This window comes from Anser brachyrhynchus, assembly GCF_964034855.1.
Source record: "Anser brachyrhynchus genome assembly, chromosome: 2".
NCBI lineage: Eukaryota > Metazoa > Chordata > Aves > Anseriformes > Anatidae > Anser > Anser brachyrhynchus.
Genome location: NC_137695.1, coordinates 90,719,230 through 90,735,467, shown reverse-complemented (window position 1 = coordinate 90,735,467; position 16,238 = coordinate 90,719,230). Strand labels below are relative to the sequence as shown.

Below are 16,238 nucleotides of genomic sequence, written 5' to 3'. Positions count from 1 at the left end.
TCAATATTGGCATTCTTCTTGTATTACACTGTATTAACACCTAAAACTCACATTATTGTTTTTTGGTTGTTTTTGTTTGTTTGTTTTTTTGGCAGAAGCATTCTAAGCTATTATCACAGGCCCAGCCCAAACTCTTTCTCAGTACTGAGAGTAACACTTCAGAGGATTCAGTCCCAAACCTAAACGTTTTAAAAGAGGACATGGGACTCTTGGGCTAGGTACAGCACTCAGGTACGCAAGAGCAAACGGTGTCTTTTCCCTCAGAGGCTACCCAAGATTTTAAGAGCAAACTTCTAAGAAGCAACCAACAGGCCCACGAAGCAAGAAGGAAGCAGCAGCTGAAGCAAACAGAGCTGTCCAAACAACCACGCTGTGAAGGCATCGAGCCCAGGAAGAGTGGAGCTCAAACTTCACAGCAGCTTTAAAACTTCCCTGTCAGAGTCGCTCTGACTAAAGTCTTCCATGTAGTTTCAAGGGCAAAAGTTTTTGGCACTGCTGGGGTTCTCACTTCAGAGCTACATCGGACTTTATCAGGGCTTCAGCTGAGCCCTGTAATTGTTAAACACATACAAATTAAACTTATGGTAAGGCACGACTAAATATATAAAAGGAAAGTCACATGGCTGCCAAAAATACCAGAAAGACTTTTCCCACAGGGTATTAACTCACAATAAATCTAATTGAAATAAAAGGCTAAATTTGACAGATTTGGGGAAAAAAACAATTGATATTGTAAAATTCAATACTTGATCTTCCTCCACTAAGGACCCTTAACATCAACAGGTGCAAGAATACCTCTGTAATTTTCAATTACTTATATTCTATGAGCAAAACTGGTTTCAGCAATTCTTTTCATACAAAAGAACGCTGTAAATATGGCAGTTAGTAAAAAAAACTCAATTTCATATTTGAAATTATCTTTTAATTAGTACTGACGCTTTAATCAGGATGAAGCCAAAATGGGAAAATAAGTAGAGCTATATTTAAATGAAAATTTGCTCCTTGATGCTTAAAGACCTTTAGTCTAAGCATGTGACAAGAACTCAATTTGAGAGAAAATAATATATACACCAATGCATTAAATTGAGTTGAGATGTTTTGGAGTGACTGGTATGCAACAGAGCAGAAAATACTTCTCTCTAGCAACTTCCACACACAGGTTATTAGGCTTTATTCATTCCCTGCCCTGCTAAAAAAAACACAACAACAAAACAAACAAAAACACACCACCACATTTGACTTGGGATTTGCTAAAGCTTCCTAAGTCTTAAAAAATACTGGCCTGTAGTCAATACATCCTCTGACACTAAGGCCCATTGAATTCCCTGGAGAACCGAAGCCACTAATGCTGGAAAACTTTACTTGGAGATCTGAACGTAAACAGTCGTGCATTTCCCACAATTAAAAGTATAACGTATTAGAGAGAAGACGACGTTGGTACAGCTTCCCAATGGGAGAATTTATGACATGAAAGCTAGTTCTGTACACTGCTTGGTTCTTTAAAGCGATTTACAAACCTTCAGTGCAAGGATGGCTCTGAGGCAAGGGCCTCAGAAGAAGCCAGGACTTCTCGGAAGGCAGTCCTAGCTAGCCAGCGTTGACTTTGCATAGTCAGAAACATTTATAACCACAATGCTTTCCAGGGATAACATGAAGACAATTGTAATTCTAACACAGGCGGGTGGGGACTGAAAGAAAATAGTCACAGCAAGATGTTTTTATTCCACGTAACACCATCTCAGATTGCTCTAGCTCCCGGCTTCTGCTCCAAATATGTAACGCATCTTTTAACCTCAAAACCTAATACTTCTATTTCAAAAGAGACCTAACAGGCAGCCGATGTGAAAGTACACGCAGGATGAAGGAAAGCAACCACTGACAGAGAAACAACCCTCCTGCCCTGTGCCAAGTTTGACCGACAGACAGTTTACCACACAATGCCGCTATTAAGAACTGCTTCAAACAAACACATTCCAAAAAAAAATAAGATACATTTAATACATCGAAACAAAAAAGGAAGAAAGAGAAGTTACATGACAACAAGCTATGGGCTGAAACAAAAACTTACGCTGAAAATCTAAACTTCAGGAGGGGGGCTGGAAATTAGAACCAGATCTTGCATTTGGCTTTTATGCCTGTACTGACCCGTGCCAAAAACCCACATCCAAACACACCTCACTTCTAGGATGCTAAGATCTGGACTCGAGTTTTGCAGCCTGGCTTCCTCTGTACTCAGCGCTGAATGCATTGCTGCTGCCAAAGCACAGCAGCACCTGACAAAGGAATACACTTCCACGCAAGAACAATTACAATACACACACAGTAATATGCCTAATTGCCTGCAGTAAGCTTGATCGCAAACGGATTAAAACCAAGTAGCCACGCAGAGAAGCTGGCAACAATTCCTGCAATCTGCGAAAACTATAAATTTTACATTAAAAGTGTTTTATAAAATGTCAATACAGGAAACATACGGAATCTTCTCATGGTGCACTGGTCTATTTTGCTAAAGATATTCACAGACCCGACAAAAACAAGCTTCCCTAAACTGTTCATAATTTCACTCATATTTACAAAATCAGCCCAGACTCTGCACCATCTCTGTTTCTCCTCCAATACTTAACACACACGCTTGCTCTACTGTAGTTCTCCAAGTCACCGGTAGTAATGGAGAATCTGTTCCTGCACGATGCAGCCTGAAGTTTGCTCTCAATGGTAGGTATTTGAGGAATTCTGTAGGTTGCTTATACGCAGTTCAAATTCCCATAAAGGCCATTTCATAACACGTCCTGGGGGCAGGGGAAAGAAGTTTAGATGTACTTAAAGCATGAATCCTCCAACAGCAACAGCACTGTGGCAGTAACACAAACTTCGACTTTCTTCTTTTATTAAGGAAAGTGTCTATGTTCTAATGCTTCATCTGTGATCTCTTAAAGCAAAACCATCCACGAGGTAAACAAGTTAGGGTGTTGAATCCACTATAGAAAAACTGAAAACAAATCAAGCAACTATGGCATGTAGATACAGGATTTGATTTTAAACCAGACATCTATAACATCTCTCTTAACATTACCCAAACATGAGCGTGAGCTTTGCCACTAACGCTCCGTGAAGCACGCTGGTCTATAGAACAGCAGAGAACATTAGCTCTGTGACAGCAAGTCTGCTTCCACACAGGCAATCTTAAAGCTCTTGTGACACACTTTATTAATTCAGACTTCGCCTCGTGACAGCACTGTTTTAACCAGGGTACTTCCAAGACAGCAACACTGTGATAATGACAGTAAGTAGTCAAAATCTGAAAGACCTGAAGCAGTAAATATTACATGCTATTAAAATGCTGTAGCTGCTGTGAGCCAACAATACCTCAGATTTCCTTCTCAGTTCAGAATACAATCTTCTTTAGGCACATACAAAGGCAGCAGCAAGACAAATAACCCAAAATTCTCCAGAGCATCTCCAACCATCACATTTCACTTTCAAATGCTATACTTCTCTGAGATGTTTAACATAACTAAAGGATAATGTAACTAATAACAATTTTACAGAGCAGCAAACACAACAAAGAAATAGATGTACTGGCCTACTACTCTTAACACAGCAAGCCTGACTCATATTCCCTAGACATGCTTCCAAGGGATCCATCTTGTCTATTTTTTTTTTTTAATCTTTTTTTAGGCATGTGGAACTTCACTTACCGATGCAGGCGTGGACTCTCACTGACAGCTGGGTCCTCAAAATTATACTGTGCTTCTTGCCCCTCCTAAAAAATAGAAAAAAATATATGAAGATGTAGGGAGGAGGTAGAAGAGTTAGGAATGAAGGAGTTTAGCTGAGCTTGGGAAAAAAAGGACAAGGGACAGTGTTGTGGATTTTGTCTTTGTTTCTTACCATCCAACTGTACCTTAATTGACAATAAATTACTTTTCCATAAGTCAAGTCTGTTTTGCCCTTATAGTTATTGGTAAGTAATCTCCCAGTCTTTATCCCAGAGTTTTTTCATCTTCTTTTCTCCCTGTCCTGTTGAAGAGGGGATTGCAGCTAGGAGTGTACCTGGCAGCTAGTCCAAGGTCAACCCACCACAATTCTCTAGAAATCCATATTAAAGAAGTACCAGCTGACGACTGCACACTTTAATGTTCACAGAAATACTTTAAAGCTAGGCATAGTCAAGTGCAAAAAGAAAATGCAAGGTCAAGGTAGAAGTTGCTTAAACTTTCACAATTCTGCTCACATACCCTGATCTGTCATCGAAGTCCATAAAGTATATCCTGGGCTGCATCAAAAGCAGTGTGGCCAACAGGGCAAGGGAGGTGATTCTCCCCCCCGTTCTGCTCTTGTGAGACCCCACCTGAAGCCCTGTATTCAGCTCCAGGGTCCCCAGCATAAGAAGGACATGGACCTGTTAGAGTGAGTTCAGAAGACTTCCATGAGGATGATCAGGAGGCTGGAGCCTCAGTCATACGCTTCATGATTCTGCTGAGAAGTTTCAGGGCTCAATCTTTTGCATCGACATCCAGCAAAATTTCCCACTGGATGTAACTTAATCAGAACAAACCCACCATTTCCAGAAAACAGTAAAGGTTCTTCTCCACCTTGCTGTATTTCAGCTTCCTGTCCATAGTTGTTTTGAGGAACAAAAATATTTTTCATTACTTTCAACAAGAAAATAGCATGCTTTATACTCTGCAGGGAAGCCATGTCGGTAAAGTAGTGATAGATACTTTCAGAAAAACATCACTACCAAAAGGAAATTAGGAAAAAGAAGCACAATAAACAATTTATAAAGTGGTTAATATGAAATTATGTACCTGCTAATAAATGACTTGGTTCTAGTTTCAAAATGGCAACCTCTCTCTCTAATTAGGTTAAAAGATAAAAGTAAAAATCAAATTTTAAATCAAATCAGTCTTTAATTGTTCTGCAAGGACAAAGCAAGAAAAGTATCTAAGTTGTCTTAATACTGCTGCTGGTTTGCAGGTCTTTCGAACTGCCAAGCAGCAATATGCTCTTCCCCCACAAGAGCGGTCTGCAGTCTAGACTTGAAACTTTCCTGGAGAAATTCCAACGTTAGGACTGACACCCTGCCTACCTAAACTCCTCCTGCTGCTTTGGACACCGTGCTTTGCTGGGCTTCACATCCTGTGGATTGTTCCCAGATGCCCCTTTCACCAAGGGCACCAGGACACCTGGGGAATATTTAATTAATAAAGTACTAGAGGAATCTTTGACACAGTAGAAAAAGATGTTAATGCTACCATCACTTGCTGATGTTTCAATTTCACTTGCACAAGACTCGACGTATTTGTATTGTGGTATATATAGTAACTCATCAAAAGATGGTAGTATTCTACTCACCCCCCATTACTTGAGACGAAAGGAAGAAATCTTTTATGGAAAGAAAAGATTAATGTTTTTTTCCAGGTGGTGGTGGTTTTTTGTTGTTGTTTATTTCCCCACCCCTTCCTTGTGGTTTGCTTGACTTTCTTTTTTCCTTGACAGGAAGGGCACCCAGGACCCTTCAGCAGTTTTACCAAGACAATCTGACGCTGCCACCTTACCCTTCACTACATCCCCTGCCCTCCCCAGCACCAGATTCAGTGCAGAAAACTGCTTCTTTTCAACTGTCCTTCCCTGATGGACTTGCTTAGCCTGCCTTATCCTGGCCACTCTTATCTTCAAGGACACACAGAGTTTTTCACGTCACTGAAACCTCTGGTAAATGGGAAATAATTTTGCTAAGTTCTTTGGGTTAGATGCTCTCCTTCGTGAAGATGTCTCTGACTGTCAAGCTACAGTTGTATCCGCTCAGTTACAAGACAAGGAAAGAGCAGATTAATGCAGCACGCAATCAGTAGAACAGCTAGCTGTTTCATCTGCTCTCAAGATTCAAAGCTGTTGGCAAACTAAAGTACCCATCCTCAAAGACAACATCTCATGTTAAGGTCCCAAGAGAGCTGTGCAATTAAATTGCTCCTTAGACACAGCTTCAAATGCATGAGTAAGCCCATTGACCTTGACAGAGCTACTCAGAGGCTATTCATAAGCTTCAACGTGTGTTTCTTTGAGCAAGGAGAACTATCTATTTTAAAAGCACTAAGTCTGTATCATCTTCATTTCCTGGTTTGTAATGCATTTTACTAAAAAATTAATAAAGAAAAAGGGGGAGGAGGGAACCAGTTTATCACATACATTTCAAAAGTAAAGCAAAAAACAAGAATTATTGCTCAAAACCTTTTTTGCTTCAGAAATTTCTTCACAATGACAATGGAAATTCCTTTCTCCAGAAACATTGGGGAAGTCACTCAAAACGAGAGAAACTCAGTAAGGAAGAAGGTGATGATGAAGTAACAGGAGTCTCAAGAAGGACATAGAAACAACGAAGTAGGAAGAAGATCCCAGGAATTAGGCAGAGCCAGAGACAAAACAACATGGGAGAAATGAGTCCTTCCTGCCATTCCTTTACGCTGAGCAAAAGGCTCTAGCTGTAGTTTAGGCTGAATTTTCCAGCCCAGGCAATAAATCTGCTGGAATGCCCTATTAAGGGACAAGAAAGTTACATGCAATGCAAGTCAGAATTTCAAAACTTGCTCTCAATGCAGTTAAATTCAAGTTTTTCTTGTACAATCCTCTCGTGATTACACCAAAACTCTACCCACTGATCTGAAACCAAAGCAAAGCTTATTTACAACGTTATTCCTATTAGCATCCACAGTGCTTTATGTTACGTGTAGGCTGCCCTACCAAAATCAAAGGCCTGGAGAAGAGAAGACAGAGAGGATCTTATCAATGTACTCAAATATCCGGGGGAAAGGAAGTCAAGATGACGGGCCCGGACTCTTCAGTGGTGTCCAGCAACAGGACAAGAGACAACGGGCACAGACTGAAACACAGGAAGTCCCATAGGAACACGAGGAAAAACTTCTTTATTGTATGGGTGACAGAGCGCAGGCACAGGTTGCCCAGAGAGACTGGAGTCTCCTTCCCTGAAGATCTTCAAAACCCACCTGGACGCAATCCAACCCTGGGCACCCTGCTCTGGGTGTCCCTGCTGGAGCAGGGGGTTGGACCAGGCGGCCTCCAGAGGGCCCTGCCAACCTCAGCCATGCTGTGACTGAGACGGATGAAGGAAACTTGATCCTTTTTCCAGAAAGTGCCACCAACCAACAGTAAATAAAGACAGAGGATAGAGAACCAAACCAGCCTTCGATCGTGTTAACTATTGCATATGTAAACTGGTAACGGGTTTCTGCAAATTAAGTAACAATACGGTAGCACTATATATGAGATTTCAACTCCCGCACAGGGAAGATTCTTTCAATTTGTTTAAAGCCATTATTTACCCTCCACCACACCAAGCCAGCCGCATGGTAAGCTGCCAATACAGGGCAGCAACCCCTGAATTCCCCCAGCGTGAAGGTGTATTTCCTAGTATCCAGAATGTGATTTAAAAGAAACAGCTTACATTTCTACCTGAAAACAAGAAAAATTTCTTATGGAGATGTTCTTTACATACATTTCTTCATTTAATAAGAGTGCTAATAACTACACGAAGCACGTGTGAAGGATAGGAGTTTCAGATCTTTCTGTTAAAAGTAAACATGTCTGCATTCCTCCCTCACCCTTTACATAACATAAAGAAAATCTCCAAAATTTGGTTTAGAAAGCCAATTAAACCAACAATTTAAAGCTCATCTGACTTGTTTTCACAGATTAGTCTGCCTGCTCCTAGGCATTAATTTCCGCAGCGTAACAGAGCAGTTGCACTAAAAACAAAAAGAGTTCAGAAATAATTTCAAATAAACAGGGTTGATTTATTTAAAGCAAAATCTATGCACGTAATAAAGACTGTGCATTCTACTCTTACCTAGTGCTTATAAGGCTTGCAGCTTTCTTAGAATTACTTTGTTTGGGTTTTTTTGTTTGTTTGTTTTGGTGGTGGTGGTGGTTTGTTTTGTTCTTTTTTGTCTGTTTGTTTTAATGTTAATGAAGTACCCAGAAGTATTTAATAGTTAATTTAATAGCCTTATGAGCACCATTAGAGTAGACAAATTTTACATCGCATGATGATGTCAGATTCTTCCAAGATCTACATTGATATCAGATTCATTATTGCTATTGGATTAACTTAACTCTTTGAAAAAGAAAACTGCTGTACTCGAATAGACAATTACACAAAAACTATTTTTTTTTAACCTGGGAGATAGCGGTTCCTCCAGCTCCCATCTGAGCATCTTGCAAGACAGCCTAGATATAATAGAAAACAAATTCTAAGATATTTGATTTAAACTGACAACAGCAGCAAAGGGATGCCGTGTCCAGTGCATTGACCTCCTCTTTCCCATTGTTCTATTATTACACAGGGCTAATAACACAGGTTACATCCTTCCTCCTCACATCCATGCTTCCTCATCCTGCTCCAGGATGAGGACCACCGCAAAGAGCAACTCGCTCATGTTTGCACTGCATGCAGCTTGTGAGACTATGTAAAACCTATACATTGAAGCTTACCCTCTTCAGGTTCACCAAAAAAAATAAAGGTGAAATCAGATACTGGCAAACACTGTCTTTCCCATTGTTACACAGGCTTGGTATCAGTAAACCCTCGCAGCAAGGCCAACTGTGAACCAGGTGGTATCAGATGAACCAGGCATCCAAATAACTAGCCCAAGCCTCTCCTGACATAATCAGATGTTATTTTCACCATCCTTCATGACCACTAGCAAAGCAAACAAAAGGTGACCAAACCAAGGTAACTAACGTTTCGGCAATTGCCATTTTACCCCAAGGAGAGCATCACACTGGACAGAAAACTAACCTTAATGCAGTACCTGCGTACATCTACCAATCCGTAATAAGCACTGGAAATGTTTGCAGATTTGGCCAGCACATAAAGCCAGCCCAACTTGACAACTTCCCATATAACAATTCTGCACCTACTACTGCCTGATGTAATGATCTCAATGTTATGAAAACCTATCTAACACAGATGCTGCTCTTAGTGGAAAGTTTTCAGAGCACACATGCAAAACACATGCTTCGCATTCTCTTACAGCCTCTCATAGCACTCAGGTTTCTTGGTGTACCATCAACCTCCCCAGATAATCACATCCAGGTTTTTCAAGAGGAGTAGCTTAATGAGAACAGCATCCAACAGCAATCCCTAAGCTCAAGAACGAGCCACTGCCTCCTCAGAGCGGAGCCTGGTCAATAGCATGCCACCAGAAGCAAACACATGGCAATGTGCCTTCCATAAAGTGTGTTATTTTTACAATGCAGCTGGCTTTCACATCTTCATTTCAGCACCTATACATGTCCATCTTCACTTGCACACACCTTTCAGACAGTGAAAAATGCTCCTACAATGGGGTATTGCCTCACACTCAGTTGCTTCATAGTTTAAGTTATTCCCAAACAGAGGAAAACAAACTATTCCTTGTTGAGTGTATAAAGGATGGAATTTTTGCAAGAGTTCAAGTACTCAAGTCTATCAGGTTTTCCCTGAAAAAGATATGCAAGCCAGCTCATACACAATAAGAAAGGTGTTTCTTAGTCTGCCATTAATCAGAAAGCATAAATCCTAGGCTTTGATTTCAAAGCCACTAAGATACGGTTTGAGTGCAGTTTCAATATGATATGCTTCCCCATTCAGTTGTAGATTGAAGAAATGCAAAAAAAATTCTGATACTTTTTAAAAAAAGATGTGTAAAAACCAAGAGAATGCATGTGCATGGAGAGAGGAATTAAGAACCTCTCTGAAAGTCATCATAAAGTCTCAATCCAACAAATAACTTTTTTTAACTAGCTGACCATCAACTGTCACATTCTCACTAAATAATAGAAACAAAGTGTTTAACACACTGCTGACCCCTAAGAAAAGAAGTCTTAAATGCTAAGATTCACCTCCAAGTACTCTACAAATGGATGATAGCAATAGTAGCTCCTTCTGGTTCTAGAAACAGAGGCAAACACACACATCTATCTTTAAATGATTTCAATAGACTTTCCTTTCTTACCTCAGTTTTTCCACCTAAAAGCTTAGACTGAAATCATAACGTGTCTACATCCTGTTCTTGCAATACTCCTGCAAGTCATCTAATTATTTCACAGATTTTATTTAGAGCATTGCTGGACAATAACACATTGACTAAAGCAACAGCCATTCAACGAACAGATAAAAGTAGACAGAGACTAGTCAGATGACCATTCATTCTTTATTTAAAAACAAAAAATTAAAATAAAAAAATGCAGGTAGAAATAATCCCTACAGCATATTTCCAAAAAGAAAACTAAGCAGGCAAAATGCTGCAGACTAATCAGTGAAAGCAACGGTATGCAATGGAACAAAGTCTGCTGAAACTCATACGCACTTTTTCCCTAGAGATTATTCCAGTATTATTATGTTCTGTATTTTCCAACATGAATATAACAATTAACTGCCTCACTGCCTACTAACAACCTAAACACCATGCAGGAAGCAACTTGTGAGTGCCTGTGTCACTGCAGCAGGAAGGACTATGCACAGATTGCCACTACAAGGTCACGGTCTTTACACCCACCTGCTCCTACCCAAGAGCAATAGTAACGGGGCAGAGTTCTCCTTTCTTTTCCTTTTGAAATGGAAAAGGAATTGGATGGAAAGAGAAGGGGGAAGAAGATGAGAAACATCAAAAAGGGTCGAGTAAAACCTTCAAGGGATTCACCAAGCATGTCTCATGATCCACATTCATAATGCATAAGTATTCTTACTAATGTATTCTCAGTAAATGTTGATAAAGTCTTCTGTGTACTTTACCACAAAGCAATGATTTTTGCCAACAAAAAGTGAATCACTTTCTTATGCTATGAAAATGCAGCAAGCTTAAACAGGGGAACATCTGTTCCATTTGTTCTTTTCAGTAGTTTCTGTGCAGGCAAACTTCAGGAGCTGGAATATGAGAATTTCTGTCTCGGCTCCTTTCCCCCTGCTTTCTGAATCATCATGATGGTTATTTCTCTGTTTCCAATGCCTCATTTTCCACACAGTAAAATGATAATCTTCTAAAGGCCCCTGAAATACTTAAGGGTTGTCTGCTGCCTTCAGTCTGACAGTGACCATTTTTCAAGAGCTGTCCTTATTCATGTACAAAGTTTTGTGTCCCTTCCCTCCCCAAAAGCTGATCAAAATCCCAACCCATATACACTTGTTTCAGCAGTAAATGTATTCTGTCATTTTGTGAAAGGCTGATGTCACTTTCAGTTAAAGCTCCATCTTTATTTTTGCATGAAGAAAACACAAACTTTATGAGATGGCAAAGAGTAAAGAGATTTGCATTAGAAGTGCTATTGTAATGATAACACTGCTTCTGGGTTAAAAAAAATGGAAGGCTTGTTTCCTCACTTCTTGTCAACTTTGCATACTGTTCATCCAGCTTTTCCAGCCTTAAGTTACGTATTTCCCATAGCTGTCAGTAACTGTCAAACTCTGGCTACACATTCCTCACGGGCATCTTTAGACTGGGCAGTTTCTGGTCATGTAGTATTGGTATCACCTGAACTTTGAACTCATGTTACATTTGGATTTTCACTTAAATCCTCTTTTACTTGGAGCAACAGATACCTTAAAATAATCCTGAAAAAGGACTTTTAAAAAAGGATATTAGAAATGTCTTTACTGAAAGGGTTGTTATGCATTGGAATAGGCTGCCCAGGGAAGCGGTTGAGTCACCATCCCTGGAGGTCTTCAAGAAACGTGTAGGTGTAGAACTTAGTAGCATGATTTAGTGGTAGACTAGCATTAGGTTGAAGATTGGACTAAATGATCTTAGAGGTCTCTTCCAACCTGAATAACACTGTGGTTCTATGCTATGGATCAGCCACAAACCTTGGGACTAAGGGGCAAGGAATAAAGTGAAACAAATCTTCCACTGCTGCATCACCTGGCGCTTCCACCTCTTCAGCCAGAGCTCCTCTGGTGCTTCCAGTCACCCTGTGGGACTCAGCTTTGCTTCCAGGAGAACAAAATGTCAGATTGAGTTCATTAGAAAAACTGCAGTTGCAGGACAGAAGCAAAGGGCACCCACACAGTAATCTTCATTTTCACAAAGACCCCTACTAACTTACCTGACTTACAGTACTAAACACAACTCTAATTTTTTCATAATTAAAATAATCAAAAACTGAGATGGAAAAATGTAGCTTCAACAGTTTTTACACCAACTTTCCCCTTCTACTAGAAATCATGCTCAATACCTTGAGGAGGAAACCCTAGCTTTTGCAATTTTTTCCAGTTTAATTGATGATACTAAAAAAATAACAACCTGAAGATGAGATCTCCCAAGGTGACAGAAAACACACTTCAAAGAGATGTCATACTGACCTAATCAGCCAGTTACACTTTCTCAGAATGTGATCAGTTTAAACAGACTCAGCAACAACTATTTAAAAGCTGTCCTACCCTGCAGTAGGAGACACACACGTGTAACTACATGTACATAAATATAGGTTCTACTTCGAACTGATCAGTATACTTCCTCAGGTCTTCTTTCTGATTTTTGGAAGTTTTCTATTTCATATTTGGCAAAGGCTGTTTTCATAATTTGACATCTTAAACAGCATTTTGCCCTCAAGCCAAATCTTGTTTCTCCATATTAATCCCATTTCTGAAATAGGCTTTGCATTTATTGCTGGGCCACCAATGTTTTTGCTAGCAAACATAATTACTGAGCAGTAAACATGAAAAAGCAAATTAATATTTGCTGTGCTTGTTTATGTTCTTAACCCTGGCAGAGGTCACTAGTTCCACTGCTTCATTACAGGAGAGCCTGGGCTGCTCCCAGATTTGCTGTGGTTTAAGCTGTTAGTTCCTCACTGAAGGTTAAATTGGAGATTCTTGTATTTATTTTTTAAATCAGAAGTGGATTATTACTACCTTAGTTTAGCCAGTGGGAAAGCAAATAAGCAAACAAAAAACACACACCAAATACGTGGGTAGATGAATTCCCGTGGGATAAACAAGAGTGTAAACTTGCTTATACAAACCTACTTTGTACTTACCACAGGGTGAGAGCAAGCACATGAAGAGTTGCTACAGAATAGGAAGTGTAGCAAGTTCACAGCTTTTACTAATTACCCAGCACAAGCTCACTTGGCTGCTTATGTGCTCTGGGCAACTCCACACCAGCGTGAAACTTGCAACAGCAGACAGCGGGTGTGCAACGTTTTCCTGCAGGCTGTTGTTCAAGGTTTGGATCCTCAGACTGATCCTTCTCCTCCCAACAGGAGTCAAGCTCTGAGCAGCCCTACAGCTCTTCCTGACAGCCCTATTGACGATCTGTTTATGCAGAAGGGAAGGGATCTCCTCCTTGCAAAGTGAAAAGAAATACATTTCCATGCCTCAGGAGCTGCTCACTTTGTGACCTCTTTGTCAGTGAGGGTGGCAAAGTGCAAATGCAGCTACTGGGGAGCTCCAATGTTAAAAAAGCTAAATATTTTCTAAATAAAACAACTGGCAACAGTTGTTTCTATAGTTGTTCTTCTTCAAGTTCCCACCTTAAATACTGGGCTCCTCAGATATTTGCATGTGCAAACCTGAATGCCAAATTAGACTTTATGTTAAGAAGCATTGTCCTAGGGAAAGCTGTAAGAATAATTCACACATCTGTTGGTTCGGCACCGTATATAGCACGCAACATGCTGAGAGACAGCTAAGCACAGTATTTCCACAATACATTTTGCAGTGTAAATGATTTTGAAAAGCTCAGTACTTTCATTTGCCAGTGATGATCACGACAAAAGAGTAGATCTTTAAATGTTTCCAAAATATCCAGTACAGATGTAGATGATTCCCTCTATAGCAGAGCTGTGAGTAAACTCTAGGGCAAAGGAGGACACAGCTACCAACAACGCCAAGCTATAAAATCATAAGTCAAGCTCTGAAAAAAAAAAAAAAAAAAAAAACGACTCACACCAAAAACCAGACTGCAGAGCATTTTTAGTGCTTGCCTACTGTTCTGATGCAGGGAAAGCAGATGGAACCTGAAATCCTGAGATTTATTTCATTTTGTTTTCAAGGAATATTCCAAGGAAATCATGAAAATTAATTTCTACAGTTCTGCCTTAATAAAAAAGGCATGTTAAAATTTATATTTTTTTAATAAACAAACAGAAATGCTTTTAGGACTAAAAGAACATAAAGAATTTTAAAAGCTGCTTAAACTTTTGAACACTTGTAGGAACAACTACTTCTCTCTGACTTTGGGAGGGAGGGAAGCAAAAAATCCGCAACTTACCCATCCAGAAAAACTATTTAATTAGAAACCTGAAAGCTTTATGACCATTTCTTTTGCAACAGTAAAGTTTTGGCTAATCATTCACTTCAAAATGCGGTTCAACATCTTCATCTGATACGTCATAGACTGGAATACTGCTGCCCTATAGAGAGTCATAAACTTTCCAACACTTACTGTAATCTCTCAGCTATACAACAGCACAAATAGATCTAGATCCTAACCAAAGGACATGAGAAACAGCAGAGGGGTCACACTTAGGGAAATCCTTGAGCACACCAGGCTGTTCAGGGCCTAAGAGGGCCGGGAGCAAACACAGCCCTTTGGGTCACTTTGCCACTCAGCCCCATGCAGCAGCACGTTCCTCTGGATTTCTGAGCCTCTGCACTCCTTGCATCTGCACACCGGATAAGGACAGAGGATTGTACACGAGATACAACAAACACCTTAAGCAAAACATGAAAGAGACTTCCACACCCCACCTGCTCTAGGTACACATCTACTTCATAAACAATTCAGTCCTCTCAGTAGGAAGAAGCTTTCTTGATACTATTTTAACCTGAAAACGTTGTTTTCTTTGTTGCAAGTTTGTGACCATTCATTCCTTTTTTCAGATTCAGCATTTCGTCAGAGTAATAACTATGCATCACAAAGCAAAAGATTCAGGTGATCAGATGCATTTTGCAAAATATGAATAAACCTTTACAATAAGCTATTCCAGTCTCTGCTGTTTGCAACACCATGACAGTCTTCCATAGGCACCTCTCTAACTTCTCTTGCTGTTTGAACTGAGAAACGTTAGAGAAGATGACAAAATCGGAGAGAAAGCTGTCGGAAGCTGAGTCTTCCAACACAAATATACTCTGCCTGAAATAACACAATATCAGTGTATAATCTGCTAGCTTGCACTACTGCTTCAAGACATGAGCCACATCATTTTTCTTAGACAAAAACTGAAGTCAACCTTCAACTGCATTCCCGACTTCCTCATGCCAATAAGTGACACAGAACAGAAGTTTTCATTTCCATAACTGCATTAACTGCAAAGCCCAAGCAGGCAAAAAAGACAGTACACAGGCATCAGAAGAATATTACAGACCCCCGCAAGACTTCCCTGCCCTCAGCAGATCCTGAATCAAGTCCAGAATGAGCAGCATCGAGAGGGAAAGTGTGGGGAATCCAACTTAGACTGGGATTCACCCAGCAGAACTGGTTTGAGCCAAGGAGTGCGAAAGGGATGCAAAACCATCGACACTGGAATGATTTGTCAGAAGTACTTCAAAACAATCTTTCTGCTAAATAGAAACCTTCAGAATGTGTTCCCCGAGGAAATTCCCACTGCTTGCAGCATGCTATCTGAAGAAGCTTTTGTATTCTGTGGTTCAGGACTGTGTTACCTTGCATGCTACCGTCAGGGTCTGTTAAGACATGCCCACAAAGAGAACTTGGACAACTATTGTTAATACAAACACAAACTTGTGAGAGTTCTTGCTCATCCTACAAAATCGCAAGTAAACAAAGGGGAAGATCATTATCTGTCACAGACTCCTTAAAGGAACAGACAGCTAACTCAGCCTGCCTCCACATTGCCTCCTTACACAATTAGTGATTCACAAAACAATTTATGTCAGAATAATTATAATTGAAAAAATGAATACATGCCAGCCTCGAAGAGGAAGGAAGGAAATTACTAGGTGCTCTTATTGACCTGTCTCCTGACCTTGACACCTTCTGCAGGGCCAGCATTTCTGTAGACAGCCTCAGTGCTAGGCCAGGCTGTTCATCCTCCCTGTCCCCAACAGAAGCTGTATGGAGATGATCCTGCTCTCCTCAGTCCCACAGCTATGCAACAAAGCCGTGGACGCTGGAAAACAGTCCTGGCCCAGGCTGCATGTTGCTCACCGATAGCCCTACAGGCTAAAAGGAGCTGGCTTGTGGGTTGGGTTTTCTCCTCCCCTACACAGAAGTTTA

General features: G+C 40.4%; 1 protein-coding gene across 9 annotated transcripts in view; it reads right to left on the bottom strand.

Annotated features, from left to right (window-relative positions):
- The window catches only part of FHOD3 (formin homology 2 domain containing 3), a 415,825-nt gene that overhangs the window by 358,063 nt on the left and 41,524 nt on the right, over window positions 1-16,238 (bottom strand). For all 9 annotated transcript variants that reach the window (XM_080583589.1, XM_080583581.1, XM_080583582.1 and 6 more), the window contains exon 3: window positions 3,699-3,763. In XM_080583589.1, coding sequence (XP_080439715.1) covers window positions 3,699-3,763 — 65 coding nt within the window. The remainder of the gene's footprint in view (window positions 1-3,698; window positions 3,764-16,238) is intronic.